Source organism: Mesitornis unicolor, unplaced genomic scaffold (assembly GCF_000695765.1).
Source record: "Mesitornis unicolor isolate BGI_N332 unplaced genomic scaffold, ASM69576v1 scaffold6137, whole genome shotgun sequence".
NCBI classification, from domain to species: domain Eukaryota; kingdom Metazoa; phylum Chordata; class Aves; order Mesitornithiformes; family Mesitornithidae; genus Mesitornis; species Mesitornis unicolor.
This window is the reverse complement of record NW_010194234.1, coordinates 1-19,961: the sequence shown is the minus strand read 5'-3', so window position 1 is coordinate 19,961 and position 19,961 is coordinate 1. Positions and strand designations below refer to the sequence as shown.

General features: G+C 45.6%; 1 protein-coding gene across 1 annotated transcript in view; it reads left to right on the top strand.

Annotated features, from left to right (window-relative positions):
* Positions 1-8,939, top strand: part of UBR4 (ubiquitin protein ligase E3 component n-recognin 4) — a gene marked incomplete at its 5' end in the record, with an annotated part of 71,619 nt that extends 62,680 nt beyond the window's left edge. The window contains 8 exon segments of the mRNA XM_010187724.1: positions 74-187; positions 264-406; positions 719-844; positions 1,173-1,367; positions 3,251-3,475; positions 6,965-7,055; positions 7,632-7,794; positions 8,546-8,939. Coding sequence (XP_010186026.1) covers positions 74-187; positions 264-406; positions 719-844; positions 1,173-1,367; positions 3,251-3,475; positions 6,965-7,055; positions 7,632-7,794; positions 8,546-8,610 — 1,122 coding nt within the window.
* Between the last annotated feature and the right edge of the window lie 11,022 nt (positions 8,940-19,961).

The following is a 19,961-nucleotide window of genomic DNA, read 5'->3' as shown; positions in this document are numbered from 1 at the left end:
TCCTGTTATAGTGGTGGGGATGGTGGTGTTCATCATTGTCTTTTTAACCTGCTTGAGTTGTTCTCTCTTCTAGACGAATGAGAAGGGTCAGGTAGTGACCAAGACTGCACTGCTTAAGCAGATGGAGGAGCTTATAGAAGAACCAGGTCTGACTTGCTGCATCTGCCGTGAAGGATACAAGTTTCAGGTAAAGAGAAAGACATTTGCAAAGCCCTCTCACCACCTGAGTGATGATCTCTAACATAGCTGTTGTGTCGTTGCAGCCTACGAAAGTCCTAGGTATTTATACTTTCACCAAACGCGTTGCGCTGGAGGAGTTTGAGAACAAGCCCCGAAAACAACAGGGATACAGCACAGTCTCTCACTTCAACATTGTCCACTACGATTGTCACCTTGCAGCTGTAAGGTACATTCTGATCACAAGCTGGGTAGCGGTGGCTGATGTTATCTTCCGAGGTGGTTTGTGTGCACGGTACTTGGCCTTGTGACTCAAGATGGGTTTGCTTATGAGTTAACCACTCTGCAGCCTGCAGACAGCCATGGGCTTCTCTAGTGTTGTCTGCTTTAATGTGCCAAATAGAGGTGAGGCCTGGACACTGAAAAGAGAAGTCCACTATTTAAAGAAGCTGTGGAATTGACGATTTTTTTTTTTGTTGTTTCTTAGTCAAAACTTGCATTCTTCTAACTTGCCTGGATGTGGCTTCCTTTCTCAATACAGACTTGCTCGTGGCCGTGAAGAATGGGAGAGTGCAGCCCTACAAAATGCCAACACCAAGTGTAATGGGCTCCTGCCAGTCTGGGGACCTCATGTGCCAGAGTCTGCTTTTGCTACTTGCTTAGCACGGTGAGTAAAAAGAGTTAGAAATCAGGAGTGGTAACATCTTTAATGTGTTTTAGCCAGAGAGCTGTATCCCGAGCCCTGGACATTTGAAAATTGTATTGATGAGTGTATATATATATATGCAGATGGCATTGGACTTGCCAGAATAGGCTGAGGACCTCCCTTTGGGGAGGTTAGTCGAAGGTGGCAGTGCTTGCATTTTAGTATTCTGTTCATTCTTTAAAGCTTGTCTATGAGCTATTTGCTCAGATTCTGAGCTATGGTGTGGAAGAAGAAACTTTATGGAAAGTTTTTGAAGAGTTTTTAATAAAGTAATGCTCCTGTTTTTCAGACACAACACATACCTCCAGGAATGCACAGGGCAGCGGGAACCCACCTACCAGCTCAATGTCCATGACATTAAACTGCTATTTCTCCGTTTCGCGATGGAACAATCGTTCAGCGTGGATACTGGAGGAGGAGGAAGAGAGAGCAACATACACCTCATTCCATACATAATCCACACGGTGCTCTACGTCCTCAACACGTCAGTACATTTCTCTAGCAACAACCTCTGCCTTTTGTTCTTAGTCTCAGAAAGGTCTATAAGGGCTTTGTTACCTGTACGTGGCAAGAAAGGTGGGAAATCACACAAAAGTTTTAGGAGGAAGCAAATTGCACATTTTAAGCAGACTGGTACAGGTTTACGTAGTTCCGAGTAAAGCGTTGCTGCCTGAACATGCAGGATAACAGGGAATCTACTGAGAAAAAGCAATTGGGAATTAGCTTCTCTTTCCATTCTAGATGTAATTATTACCTCTGGTGTGAGCAACAGGGTTATTAAAGAAACACTGCCAGCTTAATTTTCTCTGGAGCAGACAGAAGGGAGACACTATGATGAAGTAACTGTTGTTAGTTGAAAACTTAACCCTGGTTAAGTTTTATCAGACATGAAAATAACAGAATCTATTTTGGTTCCAGTTTTGACATACAGGAATTCTGTTGCACTCAGGTTCATCGGATTTTCCTGACATTTTAAAGATATTTTTTAAATTATATTTTTTAACCAGTAATCAGCAGCATAAAAACACTTCTTCTGAAGTATTTCAGTAATATCTTACGTTATACAAAGCGTAAGTATTGGATGTGCTTTGGCTTGACAGTACGTGTATGTGTACAAATCTATAGACACCTAAAAGCTTTTGAGTGCATGAGCTGGTTCTGATAATACAGCACCCCATGTGAAAATGTAATGCTCGTACATCTGTTATTTGTGTAGTTAGATACCAGAAAGTAATATTAGTTAGATGAGTGCATAAATGTTAAAATACATGCCTCTCCAGCCAAGGTCACTCCAAATGGAGTGCAATGAAATCTCTCTCACTTTCCTGCATGGAACTAATCAACGTTTTGGCTCTAATACAATTTGTCTTTTGTTTTTAATATCTATCTCCAGATCCCTGTGCTATTGTTTTCTGAGTCCCTTGGGAGATAAATAAATGAAACTATTCTTTTCATCTTGTTAGTCTGCTTACTGGCACCAGAGAGCCCAGAACCTGCTGTGCGGCTGTTGTATGAAAATGCATTGTGTGGTTTCCAGACATCATTTTTTTCTAAAGACATGTTTGATATTAAATGGAGAAAATGAAGAGCTACTAGTTGGCTACCAGCTGCATCATGTAGTAAATGAGAAGGTCACACAACACTGACGCTAAGACACAGCTTTATCTGCTAGGATGCTGCTTTATACCTTCCTGACAAGGAAAGTATATCTAACTTAAAAATTGAGGGACTTACCTGGCTGGCAGCCCCTTCCTGATGAGGAAGAGAGGTGGTAAAGTGTGGTATGTCTTGGCAAGGTCTGCTGTAACACAGAGATTGCACGGTCCGCTCTGGGATGTCAGGACTCCTGAAGAGACTGGAGCTAGGGGAAAGGAAAAAGCTTACAGTAAATACACTACCTTTTTGGTTCTGAAATTGGCCTGAATCTTCTCAGTGATTGCTTTTGCGGTAGATGCATAACATAAATTGATTCTAAGGTCTGGCTATGGGAGCTGCAGTCACATGCTCAGTGTCAGATGGGAGATAGAACAATCTGAACACATGGGCTGGCTGGACTGACTCTGTTTTTTCTCTAAAAAGAAGGAAAAATAGCTCTATAGTAGTGTTGCCTTCTCTTGGGTCAATGCCAACTGCCTCACTTATCTCTATAGTACTATACACAACTCCAAGGACAACTGAGTTTGCTAGGCTTGTATGCTTCACTGGGAGCAAATACTCAACCGGTGGATGAATTTGGGAAAAAACCGATAGCTAGCACTACTTTTTCCTGTGTAGGAGTGCAGGGATCCAGTGCCTCAAAGCTCCTGAGATGTAGCAAATGACTGTGTAAGAGCTGGAACAGCTGCTGAAGCTTTTCTTGTGTTGCAGAACTCGAGCAACTTCAAGGGAGGAGAAAAATCTGCAGAGCTTCATGGAGCACCCCAAAGAGAAGTGGGTGGAGAGTGCCTACGAGGTGGACGGACCCCATTATTACACTGTGCTGGCGCTGCACATCTCGCCCCCTGAGAAGTGGAAAGCCATGCGAGTGGAGATCCTCAAGAGGCTCCTTGTCACCTCCCACGCACGAGTGGTGTCACCAGGGGGAGCCAGCAGGTCAGCCACCACCCCACGGCTGCTCCGCAGCTGCCACCTTGCTCATGTTACTGTCACAGTAGGCAGAGCCACACAAAGCTTATGGAGAGCGTGCATATTTTAGTAGAGCAGCTATTAACCCTTCTGAGTAGCTTTGTGCTCAGTGTTGCAGAAGTATGAGCAGAAGTGTTCATTTCTGGGTGTTTTTCGGAGTCGATGAATCAGTTGATCAGCAAAAATTACGCTTTTCCTAGGAGTAAAGCTAAAAGTAGGTAAATAGTAAGATCCTTATTTCCCCTCCACCTCAAGTGAAACACTGTTGTAACTCCTGTTGTGTCCTGTTTCAGAGCCGCTAGCATGCTCTCTGCTTGCCTTACTGAACGAGCTGTTTCTGTGCTCTTTTGATCAGTGTACCAGCTTCCTTAAATAGAAAAATAGAAATAGAAATCAAATGCCATTGCTTTTAAAAAAGAAAAGAAATCAATAGCAGCTGTCAAGCGCTTGAAGTACAAGAATAAGTGGTTGTGCCTGCCTGACAAAAGCACATATTTCCAGAGAAGGAAGGGGAATTCTAGTTTCTGAAAAGACGATTTTAAATAGCTGTCATAATTAAGAACAAATTCATTATTATTCTAAGTCGCCTTAAAGGGCATTCTTATTCTGATGACATTAATTATGTGTTTGATAAAGTCATTACATTGTAGTACCACACAACACAGCATGCATCAATGCTATTAGAGGCATCGAAAGTGCAAGAACCCTTAAAGGGGCTCCTGTATTGATTTCTGTGCGAGTTTCTGCTGTTCCAGCTCAGCCTGCTCTGTGTTCGTCTCTCCTATTTCCCCCCACCCTGCCTGATTTCTGGGGAAGGGGGTTTAGCAGTTATAGGAGATATTACTATGGAGGTCTGTTCTCTTGGAATCACGGGTGTGCAGCTTTTCCTGTAGCCCATGAAAGAGGCTGGTAAAGCAAAGCCCCTGTGCGGGTTTGCTGTGGGCGTTTGATGTTTTTTAAAACCCTCAGTAAATGATTCTGTTTCTTTCCCAATTTATCCTTAAGCATGTATGTAATAAAAGCACATGGAAAGAGATGTAGCAAGAAACTTCAGCTAAACCATCCAATCTCTGGAATTTCAGGGGAAAACACTCAGAAATAGTTCTCAGGAATTATGTCAAGGTTTATTCAAGGGCTTTCTTTAATCCCTGCAGACTAAGAGAGCACAAAGCCTTCCACTGATAATACCTCTTAGAAATAGAAATATGGCAATTCTTATTTCCAAGGTCTGGGCTTATTTATTCTTGTGGAAAATCAGGAAGAGGGCAATGAATGGTGAAATGCTCTACAGATAAGTGCCAGTACCTTGAATTTGTAGGCTAAGGCAAAGAGGAAGCCAGCGTCTGTAACATCAGAGTAATACGTCTGCATACAAAAGATGAAAATTAGCATTCCACGTTAGATGCAGTCTGAGGGTGTTGTCTGGGAGCACCACCATTCAGAGGACATTGGGATGGGGTAGACTGAAGGTTACGGAGATGCAAGGACTCGCTGCTACCTTTAATGGGGGGAGGTGGCAAGAAGTTGCTATAGAAACCAACAAGACATCTAAAAGCAGCAGAGGATCAATTCATGATCCTGAAAAGGGCCTGTAAATCTTTTTCATGAAGATGCAGGCAATACTCTACATTCCCTCACACTTAAGTGAAGGCAAAAATACTGCCTGTGCCCTGTCCTGTGGTTAGGTGTTTTATCCAGCTGCTCAGCTGGATCACTCAGTGTAAGACAGATTGGAGGAGAATCTAGCCAAAAATGTCTTCTATCTCTGCCAGGAGCTACACCTATCACAGTTCTTCTGCAAGATCAAAGCAAGAGATGCTCAGCACCTTCCATGTTTTAGAAACACTGTATTGAAACCCAAAGATGAAATTATCAGGATGGATAGGAGTTCTGCATTTGTTCTTTTTTTTTGTAATTACAATTTACAAATTCCAAAGAACTGAATCAAGTGACCTGCTCGTTATTGCTGAACTAAGAATTCTGGCTAGAAAAATCCTTTAGACACTTCTCAGTATAGCTTTTGTCTGGTGTTTGGGAGGAAAATACCCTGTAAATTTTTTTTTCCCTTTGCTCCTGACTGTGACCTTTCTAAAATATTCATGAGGGAAGCAAGACTCCCAAAGTGTTAATGCCTAACTTTCTTCTGGCAATCCATGCATAGCTGATGAGCCTGAACCAGCTTACATTAATGAAAACGCTGCAGCTATTATATGAAGTAGCTGTTCCAGAAGGTAGCTACCAGACTTAACCCACAAGGGCCTTTTAGTTTTCAATTAAAGGAGCAGACTCCAATTAGATCAAAACCATTCACATAAAAAGAAACTCTGTCTTGCAGTATTTGGGACTCTAGAATTAGCCTCGCTCTAAGTTGCTGTTCTTCCCGTGGAAATTTAGTCACCTTTACTAATTGGTTTTCCTTTAAATAATTAAGCCTAGCTGCCCAAGCAGGCTGCCACCTACCAAGCTGTCTGTTTTAAGGGCAGACACACAAATGTGGCCTTTTAGAATAAGAGCAGCAAAATGTTTGTTTCCTCCCAAAAAAGCCCCCAACTTGGGGCAGATTGCAGCTGGGGCCATGGTCAGACGATATCCTGTTGTCTTGCTGACATGTGTCAGTGACAGCTGCATTAGTTCTAGATGTATAAAAAAGGACTTTTTTCCAAAGCTTTAAAGTGGTGAGCAGGAAGCGGCATGTGATGGAGGCAGATGTACCTGAGAAACATGTGCAAGAGAATTCCAAACCCATTAGAGTTGCTGGCAGGAGGTTCCACCTTGCCAGAACCTGTCTGTGATTAATCCTGTAAGGTTTGGGAGCTGTTATCCCAGGATGGCTCTGCACGTTTTATAGCATTTCTTCAGCCAGATGCTGAACATCCAAAATAAGTCCTTTCATGGCGATAGAACTATCAAGAAGATATTAAATGGAAATTCCTCATTTTCCTCAAGGACAAGTTATTTCTCTGACTCTTTCAGAAATGCTTTTGTGAGTGAGAAGCAAAACCACGTTCTCTGTCATTGGCACAGACTGGGGGTGAAATCTAGATTTAGTTCATTCTTGTGAAATCTGCTGTACTCCAAGCAGTGGGCATACAAACTGGGGCTGTGCATTGTTTTTTCCAACTATACTGTAGTCTTCCTACATAGCCTTAGCAGTCTGCTTCCCTCTGAGCCTGTTTTCTTCCTGTGAAATGAGATTTTATTGGCTAACCTGCTTTGGCTACCTTGGGCTCAGCTGGTAAAGTGACTTCCTACCCATAGGAATTGATGCACAGAAGGCACGGATGCCCGGTGTTTGTTTTGTGTCCCAGAGCACACAGCAAAGCTTACTCAGAGCCATTCCCCACGCGTATTACTGATAGGCTTTTTGGCCGTTTCAGCTTTTGTGCTATTCATCAACTCGGTTACCAAAGTATAGTAAAGTGATTAACTCAAAGATTGATTTCATTATCTTTCTAGACTGGCAGATAAGACAGTGAAGGAATACGCAACATACCGCTCTGGCCTTCTCTTCTGGGCCCTAGTAGATCTCATTTACAACATGTTCAAGGTAAGAAAAAACATTTAAGTTCATCTACATCAGCTTTCTAACCTGAGCAACTACACATATTTGAAATAGAAATAATATAAATGGAAGGCAGAGTTTGAAGCTCCTTTTTCCAAGATCTTTGTAAACATAAAACTTCATTTTGTATGAACAGAAGGGCTGCAAGAGGCTGCCTGTGCTTATTGTACCCCATTTGTTATCTGGAGGACTGAGAGACTTTTCCAGTTTGCAGCACCCATCCTGTATTGTGTACTTGCTTATTTTTTTCTCTAAAGCAAGGCCATTCAGAGCTGCACCAGGGAAACAGTTGGGTAAGGAGGTGCGGGCATCCACCAGAAAGAAACTTGCAACTTCCAAAGAGGATTAAATAATTAGGGTGAGAAAATGCCTGTGACCTTTTTTGTGTTCTGTAGAAAAGGATTAAAAAGTCACATACGGGGTAAGTTTTCTATGTGGCTTGTTTACAAGTGGCAGGAGATGCAAGTCCAAAAGCAATGAGAGAAGGGATCAGGATTTGCAGTTATTCCTCTAAATAGTCATTTTTTTGGACTGATTTGTTCCCACTTTCCCCTCTTGTAGAAGGTGCCTACCAGTAACACAGAGGGAGGCTGGTCCTACTCTCTTGCTGAATTCATACGACACAATGACATGCCAATACACGAAGCTGCAGACAAGGCCCTGAAAACCTTCCAAGAGGAGTTCATGCCAGTTGAAACGTTTTCCGAGTTTTTGGATGTGGCTGGTAAGTGTGCACTTTCCCTTTTATAGGCTCTCTTGTGCAACTCGTGACTGCCGCTTGCTTGAGACAGCAGCATTCCTGACTCTGCTGCTGCAGCTTGTTTGTATGAGGCAGAGAGAGGAGGAGACCTCGGCACTCCAGCTATTGCTTAAGCTATTTCAAAAACAGTTGGGAGACACGCTTGAGCATCCCCAGACAGGAAAATTTCTCACCTGATCCTACAGATCCTCCCCTGCTCTGTTAAACATACATCCTTATATTGCAGCTTAAGAGTGGTTTTGGGTGTATGTGGTTTGAAGGTTGATAAACAGATGTGACAGTAGAGGCAGCAGTTCAGTGCCGCCAGAGTTCCTGCCATAGGGATTTTGATATGGAGATGGTGAAAAATTAACCTGCAGAGTGGCTGGTCTAAAAATTAACCTGCAGAGTGGCTGCTCTTGCTTCTGTCACAAGTTCATTGTGCCCCAGGCCAGGCTCTCACTGTCCAACATACAGAGCTGCCAGGCAGCCAGCTAGCAGGGGCCCTATGGTAGCTCTGCTGCACAAGAGCAAGTGCCATATGGATTTAATGTGCACATTTTGGTCTCTTTTGCACGTGCATCCAACAAGGGTTTATCTTTGTCTTGTCCGTACTGAAAATAACATTGCAGCTGTCATTATTAACTTCCACATGCCGTAGCACAAATCCCTAATGTGGGCAGGAGAAACCGCTTTCTGGGTCTAATTATTCTCTATTGTCTTCTTTTGTTTAAAGGACTCTTATCAGAAATCAATGATCCTGACAGCTTCCTCAAGGATCTTTTGAACTCCATCCCCTGAGCCACCAGCACAGAGAAGCGTTGGGCAGAGACTACACTAGCTTGCCTTCCACCCCGTTGTGTTCCTCCTTGTGCAGTCTGTCCTTTCCCTGAGGAGTGCTGCAGTTTTTTGGTTTTTTGTTTTGTTTTTTTTTTATTTTCTACAATTTTTCTTCTTGGAGTGATTTGGAATTTAGATTGGTTTTATCTTGTATTTCAGTGCTTCTATCTGTAAAGCCTTGTGTATTTGAGCTGGTTGAAAGAACTTGTACAGAGAGGAAACCAAACCAGTAAATCTTAATGCTTTAGTGTGCACCTCTTTGAAGTTAAATAAATCGAACAAATGGGTAAGATGGGTTTGACTAGTGCTTGAACCATGCAGGAGCCTAAATGCCAAGTTCTTTCTCATCTTTTCTTTCAGAGCTCCTTCTCTTAGGGCTCAGAGCTGCTGCTCTTTCCGGCCCGTAGTCTGGACAAGGAGACACAAGGAAACAAAAGGCTCGCAGCGAGCAAGGAAACAGACTGACACTCTCTTTACTGATTGTACATGCAGAGCAGGTTTCCCCTTGTGGGACATGAGCCTTAGAGACTCGGGGACTGCGAGGACAGCGCTTCCTTCCACCCCTTCTTCCCATGGGTGAGGGCAGCTGTCCTAGCTGCAGTCACCTCCCATGGCGCTTCGTGTTACCCCTCTCCGAGGCATGTTGCATATCACAGTGTCTTCCCCGCCTTTACTCTCCCCAAGGCTGTATCCAAAGCAAGCGCGCATGTCGCGTTGTCACCTCGGGTCGCGTAGTACTAATGGCGACATCACCTCTCAGAGGGATGCTACTCACATTGAATTTATTCTCTCTCTGGTAACATTTTTCAGCTTCAGCAAAATGCATGGAAAATAGACACTGCGCACTTCTTGAGCCAGCCACTTGCCCTTTCGATAACTTGTCATTCTGGTGTGCATGCCCTGACCTGAAGCCTAATACCTGCTTTGAATACAGCCTTGCCTTTTCTCACCCAGTTGTGCATGCTGGTAACTTACCTTCACCACCAGTTCTGCTGTCCTGTAACCCAGCTGACACCTGGTTAAGCTGGAATCTAATAAAGCTTTCCCTGTCTTCCTCGTCTCTGTTTGAACTTGAATTTCCGCAATCCTAACGCAGTCCCATCCCATAAATAGTAATTATTTTAGAGGCTGAATAATTCATCAACCTATTTGATGCCTTTTGTTAGTGTTGAGCACACATTTTGATTTGGCAATTAGCAAATGAGTGAAGGCGCGGTGTTTTTCTTCTCACCTCTGTGGGTGCTTTTGTCACCGCTGGCAGTCGGATTTGGTTCAGGGGAGGAGTACTGAATAGCAAGTCACCTCGAGAAGTTTGAGTTAGCGTCTTGCAAGAGGCTTGAGGACATGTCAGTGGGCTGCTGCGCCGTTGGGTAAATCTGTCTGGCCTTACGAAGGTACAGGAGGGGGGCTAATGTGTAAAGTTTGTTCTTTAGTGCAGCAATGTTGCGCTTCACCTACCTTTTAACCACATGAAAAAGAAAAACATGCCTTGTTTTAAAAGCACTGTAAAGTCAAACCTAACAGTTTTCTCTCCAAATAAGCAACTGTAGTATACCTGTGGGTGGATGCACAAGCATTGCTTACCAATACCGACATATAGGAGCTTCGACAAGACTAAAACCCCTTTTTTGAATAAAGGGCCTTTCAAGTCAGTATGATTCCGAGAAGTCTCAGTGAACAGGTAACGAGAAACCAAGTTTTTATGCCTGTGGCTCTAAAGCTTCTCGCGATACGGAGAGTTCAAGTGCAAGACTGGAACTTCAACGTGTTTTGACTTTGTCATTTGTGTAAAATTGACTGGTTAAGCTCTGGACAAAAACAATTAATGTGGTTTGGAAAGCTGGGGAGGAATGCCAGGCTGCCTTGCTGCCTACTTGACTTTTCACAGAAAAAAGACATCTTTTCCCCTTCAGCCACAGCCTCAGTGTGCCAGGCACTGCCTTTGCTTTTGCTTCACAGCGGTTGCCTCACTGGCACAAAGACGGATGTTACCAATACCTTGCGCAGTACCTTTCTTCAGCTTACCTAACAAGGTAACTTCAGCATAGCTCCAGTTTTCGCTGATGCAAATCCTGGCATAGCTCCGTTTATGCTGGCACAGCCCTTTTGCGAAAACAGTCTCTGCTCTTGCAGGAACTGGTAAAGTTACCAGCAAAATAATTGTTTTTCTACCTATACAGTTGGTTCAGGAGATCCTTAAACTTCCCAGGAGCAGAACGCGATCACCGTTTGTTCACTGATGTAATTGCAGCTGTGAGGAAGTAGGATCTTAAAAAGGAGGGAATAAATTGTGTGCTTACCAGTATAAGCACAGAGTCAATGAGCTACTCTGAGCTATTCTAGAGGGTTTTGCAAAGGCACAGAGATTATTTTGGAAAATAAAGGCGGTGTATTGAGTGCCTCCCTGCCTGGAGCACAAGAGGGCTGTGATTTCTGGGGAAGCCAGATTTGAAAAGAAGGTGGGAACAGCATGGTAGTGCTTCCGTGGAGCAGAATAGCTTGGGAGGGACTGAAAAACAACAACAACAACCCCAGTAGACCTAGAGAGGGACAGGAACAAAAGAAAAGTGTTTTGGAAAGTTTCAGCTGACGCAGGCCACACACAGAGGCTCAAACATTCACTGTGTTGCACAAAGGCAATGCACTCCTGGCTGCAAAATCCCCTGCAGGCTGGGGCTGGAGAAGTCAGCAAAGACTTCTGAGGGGGAGCCTGTTACTTGAATTAGAAGATGGGAGCAAGACTGAGGGAAGATTCTCAGAACAGGTAAAATGACTCAAACTGATGAACCAAACCAATAGCTGAACAGTAAGGGAGCCAACCTCTTCTCAAAAAAAAAGTAGTTTATTTGCAAAAGACATTTTAGGGGAAAAAACCAATCCTTTGTGATACACAAGAGCCAGCATGACCTCCGTGATTGCTTTGAACCCGGCTTCATGAGCAAGAGCTTCCCCGAGATGAGCTGATGTCCTTGTGACAGCTCTTCGCACTGGGTCAGACACTGGTAATTGTTTATTAATTAATTCGGGAATGACACCTCCCAGGGAGAGCAAAGCACCCAGCCCTGCCCTGGGCACCGGCTTTGGCAGGGACGTGCCGGGCTCTCGCACCTGCTGCAGGTAAAAATGCTCCTCTGAGCCTGAACTCATTTGTTGCTGCTGCTGCAAAGATTGGAAACCCTTGACCTCCCTTGTATTTCATGATAATTTCTTTTGTCCTGCTCCCTCCTCCCTTCATAATTCCCTTTTTCCAGCCAGGCAAATGCCCTTCTGGAAGCTTTGCACAGCTGGGTGCTCTTTCCAACAGCTGTCCCGCCGGGATGGGAAGCCTTCCTCCTGCCCCTCTCTGCCCTGCTTCCGACCAGCTCGCCATCCAAGTTTCTCTCCTGTGTTTTGTCTCTTACTGCAATTGTCTGGAAGTATTTTCAAACAAGCGGTAGGATTAGTGCTGCTGAGCATAAACACACGGTGAGCTGCAACATTTCGATGCCATAAAAGATTCCCTGGACTTTTTCCGATGCAGAAAAAGTGATTCATCTTCCCAGACACGTGTCCACACACCTTGTTTTTCAGGCAGGGGAAGGACACGTGGATCACGTGTGTTCAGCAAGACCGTGGTAGAGTCTCTACAATTACATGGGTACATCCCAGGGCTGCAGTCTCCTGTGCAGAAATTTGAAGCAAGAAACCTCTTTTCCCTTTGCCCAAAGTTTTTGGAGAGCCTTACTATGTGTGAGCAGCCACAGTACCGAAGGCTACCTTAGTTTTAAACAGCAAAAATCCCTTTCATACAAAACCATTACCACTTTCTGCTGCAATGATGCTGTGACGTTGCTCAAGGAGCCTACAGCAAAGAAGTGAGATACCAGCCAAGCACCGCTGACCGCTGAACCACATGAAAACATCTCCTACAGCCGGGCTTGCACTTACACTGGCAGAAAAGTTTGCATTGTATGTTTATGTTGAGTCCCATGTTATTATTTTGGCCATTGAGCACCTTTTCCTCCACAAAGATCGCACCAAGCTCTGCCAGCCCGGCCCTTGCTGTCTCCATCACAGGAATAGCCGCTTTCGCCGCACCGTGAGCACAGCACTTGCAGCACCCGCTATGCAAACAGCAGGCACCGTCACGGTGGCTTTGCCATCTGCCTGTGACAATAAAGCAATTCTTAAGCAAAATTTCCTCCCTGCCTCAGCCTTGCCTTTCGGCCCAGCCCTGTTTTCAGTTTGGGGCTTATTCCTTACTGATTTATGCCCCATCAAGCTCGAGGCCTAGAGCAGACATCCTCCAAGCAGGTAAGTGACATTTATAAATGAGTACAAGAAGCACCAAGACCAGGTTCCCAAATTGCCTTTAAATTAAGAAGTAAAATCAGGCAAGTTTTAGCTGCTCTGGAGAGTGGCCACCCTGCTTTCCCAGTGCATCTCAGGAGACCTCCCATGGTCCATGCGGTCTCATATAGAAGCCGCCCCTTGTGTCCCATTTCTGCTCCCTGGCCAGCTCCAGATAAGAAATCAAGACTGGCCTTGACTTGGCTGTTGCACGTTGCTGGGGTGCAGCCCGGCCACGTTATCACCCCAAGCGGGGATGATTCACAACTCACGTGTACAGAATTGAGAGCGTGGGGGAGAACAAGCTGTGCAGCTTGCAATGTCTGAGGGGGAAAAAAGGAGGGGAGGAATAATAGTTAAACCCTAATTTTTGGATTTTTTTGGCAGGGTCGATGGTGCTGGTTCACACCATTGCCTGCTCAGCTGGGGCAGGAACCGCTGGCTCCATCCCACCTTCCTTTTACCAAAGCCTCAGAGATCAGCTGAGATCCCTCTCCCCGTCCTGAAGAACATGCCAGTAGGAAGAGAAGCTTTATAGTGAGAACTAAAATGGACATAATGCAAATGACATGTTAAGAGGAAGCTTTTGCACTGTGTTTTAATGCTGAGACATGAGGCAGGCCACAGGCATCACCCCAAAAACACCAGTATCCCCAGAGACCAGAATGGGGAACGCAACTTTCAGGCTACTGAGGTGTGTAAAGAGGTCTGGCTGCTGCCTCTTAAAAGATTTTATTTATTTTTATAGGGCTCATTAAGCTTTGATGAGAGCAGGATAATCCCATGCTCAGTGCTGTTCCCTGCATCCAGGCTCTGTCGCTACAGGTCCCAGTTTTGAAGCAGGATTTAAGATCTCTCTCCACTGCCACCAACCCAGGAGGGATCAGACACATTCCCCGTTGCTTAATTCGCACAGCTGGGTGCTGCAGAGCTCTCCTGCCCTTTCCTACCCCACCCTGGAAGCATCAGGCTCCTTGTGATGGATTTCCCACTTCAGAAAAATTGGGGCTTCCTTCTGGAAATGTGCCACCGCCCTGACACTCCTCTGCCTGACTCAGCCTGCTTCCTTCCCTTGTAAAATAGAAACCGCTTTTAGGTGAATCATAACCAAACCCAAGCCAAGCCTGGTGCAAGCCCCCAGTGAGTCCTCAGCAACCTAAAAGTGTCCGGTGGGGCCCTGGAGCCACAGGAGAAATGGTTTTGATGTAGAGAGCCCAGGTCTGCGTTTGGGGCCACTGCAGTTAACCCCGACCTGCTCCGCAGAGAGAAAACACTGATTTTTTTTGCACTGGTCTCATGGCAATGGAGAAGTGGGATGACACGAAGCCCTGGAGCCTTCATCTGCTGACGAGATGAGATAGACAAAGGCGTGTATTAAGCAGAAATTGCAAAAATTAAAGTCTTTGTGGTTGAAGTTCAGCTTTGGTATGTGAAAAGAGGCTAAGCCTTGAAACAAAATATACAGAACTGTCATGAACATCATATTTAGTCTTGGTTGGTCTCACCAGTGGTATTTGGTCCAGCATCTTCTGCATCTTTCCCTGCAGTGGGGAAGTGGTGAGGGGTGAAGTAGGTGGGAGAGGAACAAAGGAGATGCTTTAATTTGGGGAAGGAGGTGGAGGGCAGGGTAGCCAGGGATGCATCTCGACTCATTTAGATCTAGAGATCTTTACCATAACGATGATAACCCCAGTAATCACTGTTATTAATAGTAATCCTGTTTAGTGCTTTTTCTTTCCCAAGCGTTGTGGCAACAGAACCTCAGTAACCCTCAGCATGTGCCTCAGGGTAAGTGTGTGCTATCCTCACCCCAAAATGGGCAAATTGGGATGGGAAGGGGCTGGGAATGCTCCCACAAAGGTCGAAATCCTCTGGGGCTTGAACTCAAATTAAAACCTTGGGTAGCAATGAAAGCCAAAACCAGCGCCCCAGGATAGCACGTGTGCCTGGCTGGTAAAAATCTCATTTTCAGCCCCTAATGGGTGTTTGTGATGATGGGTTGCGTTGGCACCTCTGGTTATCTGTTGTGTTGGCGTTGGTGCTTGCCACATCGTCTGGGCAGCTGAGCGTCTGCATGTCAGGACACCCCGCGAGCTGCTTTTTGGGTGTTTAAACCCTGCAGCTTCTCCCAGGTGGGTTTTTTTTTAATCTCATTTAATGAACAAATACGAGTGCATTCTAAACCCAGTGCTGTCCTTTAATTATTCCTAATATTTGATGGCAACAAACTAATTCCCGAATTATGACATCAGACATTAAAGGCACATCTCCCAAATGCCAGCTCATTAATATTTCTCTTCCCTTGGTCCCTATTTTGCCAACTGTAAGCAGTTTTGATATAACGAGCGCGGTGACTCCATCAGCTGGCGCAGTGGTGAGGTATTTACCAGCCATAGGCCACCGGGCTGCATTATGGGCTGGGAATGGTTGCAAACTGGGCGTCTAGCTGTCAAGGGGCTCCACCCGAGGACCTCTCCCTCAAAAACACCCCAGGACATTGGGAAATCTAAGAGGGGAGCCGCTCTAACAGCTTTGGCTCATTGACTCACTCCGCTGACACTGAATTTTCTTGCCACCACCAGAAGCATCCCTCCGGGTTCGGGGTGGGAGGCAGAGGGATGGAGTGGTCCAGGGCTCCCATCACAAGGTCCCATGAGGAAGATTTTCTTCATCTTGCATTGTGCAAAACGTGTCAGGCTAAAAACCCTAAGAGTCCAAGGAGTGAAAATGCTCAGTTAATGGCTTCTGGAAGAGAGATGGAGATGGGGAGCTAAAAATATATCAAAGCTCTGAGCTTTGACTGCTGCTCAACCCAACGCGGGCTACAAAGTGAGGGGGAGCAGTGAAAAAGAAATCAGATTGTGTCCTATCTTTTCCCAAAAGGCAAAAATTCTTTGAAAGTTGTTCCACATTTAAATTAATCAGGCCAGGGTCTACCTGCAATCTGCAGAATGAAAAGCATAGCACCAGCGGGATTGAAGCTGTGCACTTGGGCATGCACAGATTAATGATGCAGCATCCTGCAATTATCCTCGACGAGCTGCCAAAGCAACCACTGTGTCCCAGAACACACCTGTGGCGGCCTGCACGGGCTTATCGATGCATATTTGCTGCGATGCTCAATACAGATGCAAATATTTGGTTACTAAGGAAGCAATGAACATTGCCACAGTCTCCAAGGAAATACTACAGCGTGTCTCAACCGCCCCGAGTTAGTGGATGCTTTGCAGTCACTCTCAGCATCTTTATCTCTTGCTGCATCCCTGCTTCCTGAGTTCACCCACCTTTTTGGGTTGAACCAGGTGCAGAAGCTTTTGTTTACAAAATATTTGCATGATCTCTATGGAGAAGATCATCCCCAGCCCAAGTGAGAGGGGATGGGGATGTGCTGAAGTCAACAAGCCTGGGTCCATCGTTTGCATCTCCAATTCTCTGCTGTTGGGCTGAGGACAAATGTAGCTCTTTGGCCACACATGAGCATCATCCCTTTGTGGTTGAACTCTGTTTTGCTGTCCTGATGCACATAAAACCCCCAAATGTGGTAAAAGAGATTTTTTACCTCTGAAAGAGCTAACTGGAGCAAAGGAATAGACCCGCAATGGGAGGAGGTGTGGATTTAAGCAGCAGCTCCTATTTTACTTGAGCTGATAGAACATAAATGGCAGGACAAACCACAGTTTTAGGAGGAGAAAACTCCTTTAAAGGCAATAAGGAATCTGCAGGGAGGAAAAATGGCTGGTTTTGTAACTGCTGATGTAGCTCATTCCTCCCCCATTATCGATAGCAGCCAACCTGCCAAATATTTTCTGTTTCCGCAGCGTGATGTGATGACGGATGCAATTCTTGACGTGATCCAAAGGCTTCCCTTATACGGCTGGAAATGACAACCCCGGTGACTAACCCAGCCCTTTCTCCACCGAGCAACACCTTGACGGTGTACAAAGAGTCGCAGCCTTCTTGTCTTCACGCAATGGCCGGGTGGGTTTGGTGGGCTCTGAGTCACCGGAGGAGTCACCGGGGCCGCCAGCGTGTTCTTGCCCATCTTTCCACGTGCCTGTTGCAAGGCATGGGCAAGCAGGGATGGTTTCTCCTCTGATTTCTCAAGAAACAGCTCTGATGCTGGTGCAAGCATGGGGACATGCAGGCAAAATGGGTTGACTGGCATCAGAAATGCTTTGCTGGCCCAAAATACAGCCACGATGCAGCAGGGCTTGTTACAGCAATTGCTAATGCAACTGCTCCACTGATGCTCAGGCACCATCACACTGCTTTGGGTTTAAATCCAACCATTCTGGGAGAGGCACTGTTAAAAATGCCACTTATTCCAGTAGCCTGGTTTGCACAAATAGCTGCATTCAGGCAGCAAACTGCAGTGCAAGGGTAAGAGCCCCAGGTGAGTGATTCTTAAAACCCAGTTTAACCACTGAAACTTGCTGGTTGCTAAATGGCAGCCTCAGAAGAAGCTACCTCTTGTGACTGCAGAGTCCAGGGTGAACAAATCACCTTTTCCCATCTCTGAGATCGGTGAAGAGCAGGCTGAGGGAGGGATGCTGAGATCACCAGGGGTTTGGAGATGCAGCTTCACCACGGTGGTGGAAAGTTGGAGCTGGAGAGGGCTCTGCTGAGATAGGGCATTTTCAAGCACTGGAGAGTTTTATGGATCTTAATCCAAAAGATTTTTGCTTCTTTGTTTTAGAGGGGGATTTATTCAAATACAAAAGCTGTAACCCAGTGGCGATGCACGTCAGCCCAGGGGAGCATCATGTGTTGGCTGTAACTCAGCACGGTACGTATGCGCTGGCGAGGCTGCTGGGTTTAGTTTGGTTTGGCTGAAAAATGCTTATTTTGAAGGAAGGCAGACCCAGGGGAACAATAACTTTCCAAAGCTCCAATGTATATAGTCAAACCCAGGAAAATTAGTATTAAAAAACATAAGCAGATGTAGAAAGCAGTCCTGGAACGGTCGCCAAGGTTTGTGAGTGAAGGATGCTAACAAAGGAAAGGTAAAAATGGATGTAAAAATCAAATCCCAGAGTCCAGATTCCTCAGCCCCCACCCCAACCCACATTTGGGTGAAGCAACTGAGAGCCAAAATAAACCCAGTGCATTATTATTAGCATCTCTAGGGGTGGTCATCGTTATTTAATTGCTGGATAGTTTCTGTATTCAGAAATAGCATCGTTTCCTATCCGTTTTCCTCCCTGTCCAAATAGGAAAGGACTAATCAGTGCTTCATTATTTATATCTGCAATTGGCAGGCAGCGGGGAGCTTTCCACGGCAGGAATTGGAGGAATCCCTCCAGGAATGTCCCCAGCCGCTGCGGGGTATCCCATGCACTGGACCACGGCTGCTCGGCTCCATGCTCGTATGAGCCCTTGTGGAAGAGGGGTTCCCATTTCTCCGAGCGTAAGCCTAATTAATTGTTTCCATTAATTCAGGATGATTCACTTTCAGGGTCTAAGATGAAATCCTAGCTTGGTGGCAGAGCTGGTGGCAACTGTACGCGTCCCGGGGGTGAGCCAAAGCCCGTTAGGAAAGAGACTGATTGATTTAATGACCTTTGGATTGGCCTCGGTGAATCCGTCCTCACTGCCGTGGCGATGGGTGCTGCCTAACGAGCAATCACGATGTGCATCGTCTCAGCGGGCAGGTATAAAAGCATTAATTAACTGACCGGTTTATCATTCCCTCTGGTGTTTTCCTGCTTCCTTAAGGGAAAAAAATAAAACATCTCTTGCTGTTCAGTTTTTTTTAGCAGGATTTCCCAGCTGTTGACCATGCGGTTTTGCTGGGTTCTGCAATCACCCTGCTCTTTCCAGGATCACCGCCTGCCAACGAGGATGCTGTGTGCCTAGAAACCAGAATATCACCCAGATATGGGAGAAACTGGTTCTTGGTTGACTTCTACCCCTAATAATCACCTTATTATTGGCAGTTTTAGTCTCTCCTTGCATTTTGTAAGTATTGCTGTGAATCTGCAGGGGGGTACACACCATGGCAATGTTTCCCCAGTGAGCCGCGACTTTTTATTTCTTTAAATTCAGCTCCATTCGCTGTATTGCCAGTACCCAACACCAGCACTTACAGCCGTGCCCAAGGTGTTAAAGATGCTTTCCCGTAATCTCAGCAGCAAACACAGGTTACAGTCTGCGTAAACTGAGGCCAAAGTGTTTTTGTGCTGGAGGAGAGATAATCTTTTGAGGTGTTTCCTTGAGTCACCTTTTTAATAAAGCACCTCCACCCAGTACCTCTATTTTTTTTTCCAGGAGGTGCTGAGAAAACACAGGTTTGTAACACGTTATCGGAGCCCTATGAAGAGCCATCGGTCGCGGCGCTGAGCACAGCTCAGGGATGCTGATGGAGTTTCAGCAAGTGGACGCTGCTGCCCGTGTAGTTTAAGCATTACCCATGTATTTTAATATAAATATTACCTGGTCATGCACTGTATTTTTATTTAAAAAACTCTTCGAGTGAATAATGTTGCTGAGAGTTTTGTGTGTGCTTCTCCTGCTGGCAAGCATCATTCCGGTCTGTGGCAGTGCAACGGAGTAATCACATAATTCAATTAAACAATAGCCTTTGATTGCCGAGTGGCTCAGAGGTCCAGGAGCAGCAGTTGGGAAACGTTTATTTAATAACTTAATTGTTATGATATCAACGTTATTTAGCACTTAGGCAGGATGCTGCAATCATATAACAAAATTCACCCCTTATAATTTAATTTTATCAATTGGGTGATTTCCCCAAGAGCCGAAGCAGTGATACAAAGGCAAGGGCGGGCAATGACGCTTCCTCGTTTATTTTACGGAAGCCAATGAATCCAGGGCCACGCTGAGGGATCCCCTCAGCCCCTAAAAATCACTGCTCCCCCCCACGCCTTTGATGGGGGGGCCTCGCTGGGGACACGTGGAGGGACCCACACGCGGGGGCGTGCCTCGAGGAAGAGGGCGTGGCTCCGGGGAAGGGGCGGGGCTTGGCGGCG